Here is a 10,470-nt window from a genome sequence, read left to right as displayed (position 1 = left end):
TGTCTGCTCTGCCCTGGACCCTGTCTGCTGCCTCTTCATCTCATCTGCCCTGCTCGTCTTCCTTGCACCCCAACACCGCAGATTCCACTCTGGACCTTCTCAGCTCTGCTATCCACCCCCTGGTCTCCCTGTTTGGCTCGGCCCCTTGCTCATCACAACCAGCCACTAACCCAGTCCCCCACGCTGCCAGCCCGCCCGGCTCATGTCCCATATCCCTTAATTCAAATTCCAGTCTCATTTCCTCTTGTGTCACACTTGGGTTCACTTGCCAAGTCGTAACAAATGTTCACAATTATATCCATGCTGTGGCACACTTATGCATAGATGAGGGGAGGGGGTGTCCGCTTGGGGGACGCAGTAGGCAGGCCAGCAATTGTATCAGGATGGCCTTTGGCAGCACTCCTGGGTCCATGACATTGCATGCAGAGAACATTATGTCCCGTAAATCAGAGTTGTAATGATTTTAATACATACAGAGACAGTAATCCAGAGAGGAAAGAGACTAAATTAAAAAACCCAACCCAACCATTTAACCCACTGGTTCCCTAAGTGGGATTCAGGACCCTGCAGGGCTTCATCTGATACTTCATTAAAATAATGTCTATTTTTCTAATTCAGCTTTTTTCTTGTGAAAAACTGGATCCTGTCACCTCTTCAGGAGCAAAAAAAGCCTTCAAATTGCAAACTGCTGGAAAACACGAGGCAATCGTGATGAGGAGTCACTGCAGTGTTATTGTAAAGGATCACAACCTAAAATACTGAATCACCGATTTAACCCATATCCTAACAAATAGAAGTCAAATTACAGTATTTACTGATAATTTACATGTCAGGTACAGAACCCATCCTATGGCAACGGCCTTCAAGATCTTAATCACTATAAATTAATCACATTTAAACCTCTTGAGATGAACCAGCTTGTTTTCAAGGGGGTTCTTAATACAAATATAGATGGAAGCAAAACAACACACACACACACACACACACACACACACACACACACACACACACACACACACACACACACACACACACACACACACACAGAGACGGACATTCTTCCAGGCCTAGACACCACAGATTGACCTAAAAATGGCTAAATACATACAGTAATGTATACTCATGAAAAACTATATCCATACATTTACATGCACCTACACACATTAGAGATAAAGCAAATTAAAGGCACATTGCCAAGTTCTTTCTAAACTCTAGTAAAAAAGGACATTTAGTCGCCCTATAGGATGGACTATATGGAACTACAGCTTCATTACTTATTAGTAAACTAAACGTTCAGATCAAGATCATTTCCTTTATTCTGTTTCTACAAGCACCACACAAGACCCCCTCCACCTCAGGACAAGCCCATATATGTCACTGCAAATATTAAAGATAAACACAAGCTAATTGTCAGCAGCTGTCCTCTCTTTCTGATGAAAACATTCTCACTTTAACATCTTATCTCTTGGATTCATAAATAAATCTTATTAAAGAAAAAAAAAAAGCATTTGAAGTTGCACTTAAATCAAACCAGTAGAGATGCGATGTTTGTGAACTCTTTCCTTCTCCGAGGACTGCAATTTAATTTAGCCCAGACTTGATGTTCCCTCCATGTAACAGAACTTTTCCTGCATAAGTTTTATCATAACACCTCCCCATGGAGTCTGTTGGTTCTGCAGTACACATCTTCAGTTAAATACAGCCCTTTTTATAAAATCATCTATATTCTTTATTTATATATATTTCTGATGATCAAGGATAGTATCTGTGCCTGCTCGCGTGAATTTGGCAGGTTCTTGCCTTATGTTGCAGCTCAGAGTTGATCTGCAGTGAGCATCTACATGGAAGATCAAGGTCATGACCACTTCTGATTGAAATAAAATAAAAAGACATTTGCCATGTCATGTCATCCAATAATTTTAGGGCAGGTCTGCAATGCCTGAGATTCAACCACTACCCTCAAAAAAGCTAAAATGCAATATATTACAGGTAATTTGAGCTGAAAAAGAATGCATATTTTACATAGCTTCAATCCATGAATACTAACGCTTCATTTAGGGGCCTTTGTCTGCATAGAGACCGTCGGGTGACGGGATCCCCTCAGTCTCCAGGGTAACTGGAGTCCAGCTCAGGCATCCAGTGTGTTAACCTACTGGTCTGGATGGATTCATTTCAGACGGCGGAGGGAGCAGCAGTTGTCTACTTCCTTGAACATTATTTGGATTGGGTTGAACTCTCGATATAATAATGAATATGTACCATATGTTGAGACTTGGATCTTCTTTTTTACATAGAAGTCAGAAACCTCTCCCCCCGTGGGACTTTTCGTGAATTAAAAAAAATAAATCCACGTCAATTAGCCTAAGCAGTGAGTCTGTTTGTCTGAGTGGCCGCTGCTGCCTGCCAGTCAGCCCATAAACCAAACGCGGACAGACGTCCAGCGCGGAGCAGGAGCGACGTCACGCGGAGAGGGCGTCAGTGCGCCCTCACGGGCTCACCGCACGCGCTGTGGCGTGTTTACCCATAGGAGAGTTTGATCCCATTCGCGGAGCGCATGTGGACCGCTCAGTCCGGGACGCAGCAGACGATGAAGGAGGGCACCAGAACCGGCTTGCGTTTCTTTTTTCTCTGATATGTAAGATGAGAGAGTCTGCGCTGAGTCTCATGAGCTCAGGAGGATTTCTGAAGCGAACATTCACAGTTTCCACAGAAGAAATGTCCACAGCTGCAAGTCCGACCATTCCCTCCTCACATCTGACATCGGAGCAACTCACAGTGCTCGCTGCGTCCTGTAAGTGAAACATTCAAACTGTCAAGAACATTGAAAAGAAAGAGGATTTAGCTTGATATCCTGTAGAAGATGTCGTTTTAAGCATGTGATTCAGCAGATGTTTACTTCTCTGCTTGCTGAGTGATATTTGAACTTCATTTATAATACCTTGCAGCATTATAAGGGTGACTAAATTTTTTTTTCTTTGTTCCACATATGGTGACAGTAGATAGCAGCTAATTTGATTGTCACAAATTGCACTCAAAGCACTAAACCATAATTACGGCTAATAACAGAATTGGTCTCCAGTATCAGGTCTATTATTTTCAAGCTGTCATTGTTCTTGATAGACAGGCAGAGCAGAGGAGAGAAATAACACCTTCAAGTGCTCAAAATGTAGAGACAGACCGTCAATCAAAAGTGTTCAGAGTGAATCAACTATATTTCATATAGCAAACTTCACATATTCACAGATTTAAACTGTTAAACTGCTCCGATGGTGTTCTTTTATGAGTTGTGGTACAAGGTGTTGGAGACAGTGTCTGTTTAGATGTGACTAACAGACATTTCCTTCTTCCCTGCAGTTTCTTCTCTGGTGTTCTTTGTGATTATCGTGGTGCTGCTGTCCATTATTTACCGCAAGGATCCACAGTGCTGCAAGCTGCACTCTTATCAGGGGCCACGTGCAGATATGGTAAGAGGAAAACAAAGTATAAAAAGTGGTTTTTGTGCTGAGTTTTTCTTTTTTAAAGTGACCTGTATGCTGAGCTGTTGAGATGACTCTGAAAAAGAGAGAGGAACCAGGCACAAAGACACCGTGCGCACCCAGTGTAGAGCCATTAAGAAGTGTCAGATTCAATTTGCATGGCTGTGGGAAAAAGGACTAGAATAAACTTGATATGATCATTGCCAGGCAATGGTTTTGCCTCAGTTGAATTAGCTGCCCTACAGAGATCTCTCTGACTGCCACAGCAACTCTAATGGAATTGGACAGAATTAGCACTTAACACATACATTGATGCTGGTTCGGCCCCAGTGTAATGAAATCATTACAAATCGGATTTTGTTTCTAACATCGGCATAACAGGTGAAGCAAAACAACCTAATCTTTTAGGTTTTTAAGTGAGCGCGTGACATTTTGTATCATTATTAATCTAATTTCTAACAGGCGCCACGCCTCCACCACCACACATCGCTCCATCTACTAAGATAACTGCTTGAATGTGTGTGAAGCTGGAGGCGATGGTGCAGGGTGAGGTGAAAAGGAAATATAAACACAGCATCGAGGTAACTTTTCATGGGTTGCCCATTCTCTCTGCTTCCTCTTCCTGACTTGTTTCTCACCTCTGTGAGTCTCAGGGGTGAAGTTTGAGGGTTATCATCGGATTGCAGAGACACAACTCAAACCTCCCCTCTCAGCAGACAGGAAGCTCGGCTCGGCTGTGGTTTTAATGGAGAAGCTCTGTTGTCTCCATTTAAAGAACTAACAGAGTGGCTAACTGGTACAAAGTGATTCATGCTGACCTCTGGTTACAGCTGTATCCACACACGGTGTACCTGATAAGACAACGTTGGCTTCTTAAACTCATAATCAAGCCAGTGTGGTCAGAGTCTGCACCCATGTAGCTTCATTTGCTATGGGATTATTAATACACACATGAGTTGTCAGGTAATTTTCCTGAACATGTAATTAATGTATGTGATTGAAAAAGAGGAGACAGAGTGAAGTCACATGCACACACAAACACCCTTCCATTGTGTTGCTGTGGGACATTTCATGTCTTCAACTTCATAGTCACATACCTTTCCCTGCCTCAGTTTGCACCATGAATAGTGGGCAGACCCCACTGTGGGTGTTGGGGACACAAGGGGGACAATGGATCTCCTTTAGGTTTGCGGTGGTGAAAAAGGCACACTGCCGCTCGGGTCCTCCCCCGACTTCAACACTGATTTTACACGGTTGTGCTTTTTCACACTGGCTGAATCAATGGCGGGAGACAAAGGGACAAGTCTCCTTTTTTCCCCTCTTTCCTGAGGACTTTTTTTTTGCCTCTTTAAAGTACAAACCAATGAGGGAAAGTGACCTTTGACATCACCTTTTTGGTGTCGTCTCTCTCTCTCTGAAATGGGTTATGGCAAAGGTCGTTAGAGTGAGTTTGAGTGATGTCATTCTTTAACTGGCCTGGGAAAACGATAACTCTGATATTTCAATACCACTCAGTGTTTGTCGCCTCTGAGTCTGAGATCCTATCATCTGTCCTAACATCTCTTAGCCTCATGCTGGATTTAAATCTCAGTCAGGCGACAAATTGACTTTGTTGTAATGCCGGCCCAAATGACATACAAGGCCATAATGTGTATTGGAGTGTGCTTTTTAAGAGGTACCTGCTGCATTTACAAGGGGAATAGAGAGACGCTGAAAAGACCACACGGCGTGGTTTGTTGCCTAGGGACTCTGATGACACAGTAGGACACCACATTGTTCTCCACACAAAGGGAGACTCGTTTAGGCCCAAAGCAATTACCTAGCTTTCCTGGCAGCTTTTTTCAGGATTCCTGCACCTCATACAGTGAGACACTGACAGGTCTTGTTTTAGAGGGGGTGGAACGGGGAGGAGGCACGGAAATCGGAGGGTGTTCGTCTTATTGATTAGATAATTTATGGTATTGCTAAACCAGCCAGTGTCTACAGTGATTAAACAAGGCGTGAAAATTGGTCAATTGGGCTGAAATGAGTGGATTTCTGACTAATTGCAGTGTTAGACAGAGCAACAAGGAACCGTCATGTAGAACATCTAGTGAACATCTATACTGATAAATGCTTGTAACAGTTTCATTAATAACTAAGGTTTTACAGGATGCTCCTCCTCAGTACTACAGCAGCAGGCAGACACTGGTGGGATCTCCTTGTCTCGAGCAGAGTCAGATCATGGATGACAACAACACTCAGGTGAGAGCCCATTAGTGCACTGGCATCATCCGCTATTAGCTGCTCAAAGTATCAGCCTTCTTTCCTGTGCACACTGCTGCAAGAGATAAAGACAAACTCAGTTCCCTCTCACAACATACACTGTGCAGTTCACATATTAGTGGGTAGATTTAGCTCAAAGTACGGTTCAAAGTGGGTTTCAGTAAAGGGGTATATTTGGACCATTATCCATAAATACTCAGCTCATACAAGCTTCTGTTTACTGTCATGTCTTCATAACCGTTCCTCTGTGTTTGGGCCCGTTTGTGTGTCTCAGCAGGCAGGTCAGCTGTTCTACGTCGGCCTGCCCTCCAGCTACAGCCTGCCCACACTGGAGGCCCCCCTGCCGAGGCTCCCCTCCTATGAGAGCGTCCGTAAGAAGGACCGCCAGAGGCAGATCCACATGATGATCGCGGACCGCTTTGGCCTCAATGGACCCATTGTGACTGAGGTAGGCTAAATTAAGGATTAGGGCTGCGTCACAGCACGTGATACAATCAGAAATGCTTTGACAATGAAGTGTTTCAGGTGCTGTTTCAAAGTTCAGTTCAAGGAATGCTGAAGCTCTGATAAACTCGTCTCATCGCGGAGGCCCCTCATCTGTAGTTTCACAATGAATGGAGATGATAAGAAGCAGACTCTCTACTATGACCTCCCCGTCAAACAATATTGTAACAAGAGCTTGTTCAAAGATTAGACTGCATTCAGAGTGCAGTAAACAAGATGCGTTATCAGCCCATCTAATGCTCACTGCTGAGTTGCGTTGGCAGCCGCGTTTCAAGGTTTTACTGTGTTGATCTTTCGCTGAGCTTTTGACTCCCACAACGCTTCAGCAAACAAGGTAATGAGAAAAAGGCACATCAAACATAATTAAAGCCAGCATTGTGAGTGCAAACAGTGCCTGGGAATGCAGCTTTGTGCTCCTGTCTTCTACTGGTTTTTTTTCTTCTTTGACCTCCCATTTTTTTCTTAATTAAACAGTCCCTAGCATGACTGCCCATCTCTCTCTCACACGCACACATGTGCACACACACACACACACACACACAAAGAAAGAACATTCACACACAGTACTCTCCGCTCATCCCATCACTAGTCACTGAAAAGTCGCCCCCCCATAATTTACCCCTGTCTGACCTGTGGCCTGAGGCAGGATAGTAGTAAAACTTTGCGGCCTGGTGTGTGTGTGCATGTGTGTGTGTGTGTGTGTGTATCAGACAGAGGGCAGGGTTGTAGGGTTGCTCTTGTCGCCTGAGGGTCCCCAAGCAATTAAAAGATAAGAAGACTAAATCAGGGAGCATGAATCTACAAGATGTGATCAGAAAGATTGGAGAGAAAGTGTTTCAGAGTCTGGCCGGCAACTGATTACTTGGTAATGTATATACAAACATATTCCACTTATTTTGAGGGATATATGTCAGACCTCAGGATGTTTTAAGAACCACACTCATCCTGGGAAATAACATTTTCTTTCTGTCTGCTTCGGATGTTTTAATTTTCCTAAAATTTTGTGGTTATTACCTCTAGTGGTTATACTGTTTCAGGCGTATAAAGTGCATGGTTTATTTTTATGTCTGTAAATCACAATAATATTCTCAAATGGCTTCACACACTTATATTAGACAGATAGCAAGTGAGAAAAAGCCCCATAAAAACTGGAAAAAAAATAAATAAATAGAAGAAATCTTTGTAATAATCACAATATGTGAACTCTCCTCAGCACCAAGTGAGCAGCAAGTGAATCAGTAAATCAATTGTAGTTTATTTGACAGTATTAGCAAATGAAACTGCATTGCCTGATTTATTTTCAACCACTTGGGGCAGTGCAATAAACTGTAGATGCAGAATGCAATTATGACTGTATAAAAATGATCATGGTGGACATGTTTGCAAAAAAAGTTGCCTTTTTACACATCCAGCAGACAGAGAGGGACATTACCTTTCATTTGGCAAATATAAGTCTAGTATTCACTCTCTTTTAGCTCTGTTTTTGGTCTCCACCAACTCCTGAGGAAAACAGAATTCACAAAATCACACAAAATCACACAAAATCACACAAAATCACACAAGATCACACAAGATCACACAAGATGACGCAAGTCAAAAATCCATCTTGCCAAGCTTCAAGTTCTGTCTTTGTGTCCAGACTTCAGCCACTTCGGGGCCAGTTGGCGTCCTATGAGGAAGTACTTACAGCTACAGACATAGACGTGACTGCTCAATTGAAAACAACCGTGGCTCTTGAAGAGGTTAGCGTAGGTGCTGCTTCAGCATCAGTTATATCAGAACTGAGACTATATACATGTTTTCACTCTTCCCCCTTCAGCAAGAGATCTACTACAACATATGGTTTGTTGATCTGACTGGTGTAAGTTCGCCCGAGGTAGACAGTGATAGGCAGTTGGTTCATCCTATCACCTGCCAAGTACTTTCTGAAGGCGCCTGCCACAGTTTCCATGGACGACTTCCCAGATGGTTGTGTGTAACAAACCATCTGGTGAGTCAGGAGCACTCTCACATTAAGCACAGTCATATTGTGTTTAATGTGAGAATCCATTGTTTTGTTTTGTTTTACGATCAACTGTTTGCATTATTGTTTTATTTTAACACAGGAAAAGGGAATATGAGCCACTCTATATAAAATATTTGATTAGTGCAGCTTTAGTTGCTTTTTAGTTTGTTGCAGTTAAGTCTGCTCATTGCTGTGCTGGATGAATCTGCAGCATGTCCTATGTGTCAACAAAATGAAATAACACTATTCATTCCAGAGATTTGCATTTAATATAAGCACTCAGTGTCCACTTTATTAGGTACACCCGCGCAATCTAATGCAATCCAATACAACAGCGCGGCTATAACATTTATTCTTATGAAGATGAAAGTGTTTAGTTTTTTGTCCTGGACTATATATGTTTTTTTGTCCTCCCTGTTTACATACATGAGGGGGGCCGAAACACATATCAATACAGTGCAGTCCAGTACAAAAGCATCACTAGGACCACAAATTATTGAATTAACACCTATCTATTGGATTGCATTACACCATACAGGATGCCTAATAAATTGGACACTGAATGTATTTTCAAACTCGGATTCAAAACCGATCTAATTTTTCCTTCAGCCTCCTCCAACGTATGAAGAGAGTATCCGCCAGTCCATGGAGCTGCCATACAACATCCTCTCGCCTAGTCTGGACATCTACACCACAGAGCCTGACGCACCTCATCCAGTCAGTTCGGACACCAACAGCGCTGTTCTAACTGTGTGATGCTCACTCCAGCTGCCTGATGAGCGGGAAGACATTTGATAGATTTATACAAGTGGACGGACTTACGAAAAGACTATGCTTGCTGAAGATCGGTCACAATTGGGTCCTTCACGCTTTGCAGAAGCTGATTCAGATACCTCAGGACTGTGTTTACGTTGAGAGACGGACCAAAGTCAGGAACAGACACTTCCAGCCGTGCACACTGAATGTAAAAACACTTTGTGACAGTTGACTGTACCGTGCTGATGAATTTCAAAAGAGAATCACTGGATGTGAACATTTACCGAGATGGCTGGTACATCTTGAAGACTTCACCACTACAATATACCAAAAAGAGAACCACTATTTACTTTGTTAATTATATGTCAGTCGATAGATCTCTGCTGTTTGCTCTCTTCTTTGGTTCTGTTCCTGAGCCAGAGGCCTCAGTGTCTAGTTTATGGTTGTCAGAAACCTGTTTGATTAAGAGTTGCTGTAAGGCATGTTTCTGTATGCTGCTGAGGCTGTGGCATACTGCTTCAGCATGTGGTTCAGGTGCTAATGAGAGTGCCTTCCCAGTTCAAGTTAGAATCAGAAGAATGTGTATCAACAAAAGGTTTATTTTTTTCACTTTGTGTCTGTTAAGGCAGATGGGACTCGATGATTTCTCACTTTCTTATAAAACATTCAATCCTTGGGTCTGCTGTTCTGTCCTCCAGAAGGCTTCAGACTGAAGTGGAGTGAATGTGAAATGAAAACAAAAATTCTTGTCAAGACCGGTTTTGTGCGTCTCTTATTTTCTGTAAACTACTGTGTGCACATGCCAAACGTTTGCCCTGCATATTGTCATGTATTGTATTTATTGAGGAAGAATGAAGGCCTCCTCATTCTGTTCCTCAAACAAATGTAATAAACACTTTTGTTTTGTTGATGGACTATTGTAATTATGTAACAGTAGCTGCGTTTCCATTACCCCTAGAAATGCGCAAAACCTAAATATCGCAATAAAATACTGGTAATGGAAACACCTATATTTCGAAAATCCTCTCAAATATCGCAAAAACATTTTTACGCTCTCATGAGGTGGTTTTTCAGACGTGTCGATATAAAAGTGTATCGCAAAAGTGTAATGGAAACACTTTTTTCGCATTTACATGTCACCGAGGTCAACGGACATGACGCAAGGGGTCACGCGAGCAGTTCATTTTGAGGAAGATGGCGCGGTATGTGTGGACAGAGGGGGAGATGGAGTTATTGCAGTTAACAGTTATTCGTGATAAAAATGTCACAGCTATATTAGATAGCAAACAGCAACGAAATTCTGAATGTTACAAGGAGCCGTAGCGGCTCCTGAGATCAGTGTACCGAGACGCATAACGCTTTCGGCCATCTTCCTCAAAGTGAAGTCTCGCGGGACGGCCGAGAATTTACGAGAATTTCGGTTAGTTCACAAAACACCGTTCAATGGAAACACCTGCAAGTAGC

General features: G+C 42.7%; 1 protein-coding gene across 1 annotated transcript; it reads left to right on the top strand.

Annotated features, from left to right (window-relative positions):
• The first annotated feature begins 2,496 nt into the window (after positions 1–2,496).
• Positions 2,497–9,914, top strand: LOC139343914 (uncharacterized). Its single transcript, XM_070981756.1, has 5 exons — positions 2,497–2,791; positions 3,355–3,464; positions 5,628–5,720; positions 6,019–6,189; positions 8,860–9,914. Exons 1-5 carry the CDS (start codon positions 2,641–2,643, stop codon positions 9,004–9,006), a joined length of 672 nt encoding a protein of 223 aa, XP_070837857.1. The 5' UTR covers positions 2,497–2,640; the 3' UTR covers positions 9,007–9,914.
• Positions 9,915–10,470: the final 556 nt, after the last annotated feature.

This window comes from Chaetodon trifascialis, chromosome 15, assembly GCF_039877785.1.
Source record: "Chaetodon trifascialis isolate fChaTrf1 chromosome 15, fChaTrf1.hap1, whole genome shotgun sequence".
NCBI lineage: Eukaryota > Metazoa > Chordata > Actinopteri > Chaetodontiformes > Chaetodontidae > Chaetodon > Chaetodon trifascialis.
Note: the sequence above shows the minus strand (reverse complement) of the source record. Positions and strands in the feature narration are given on the sequence as shown.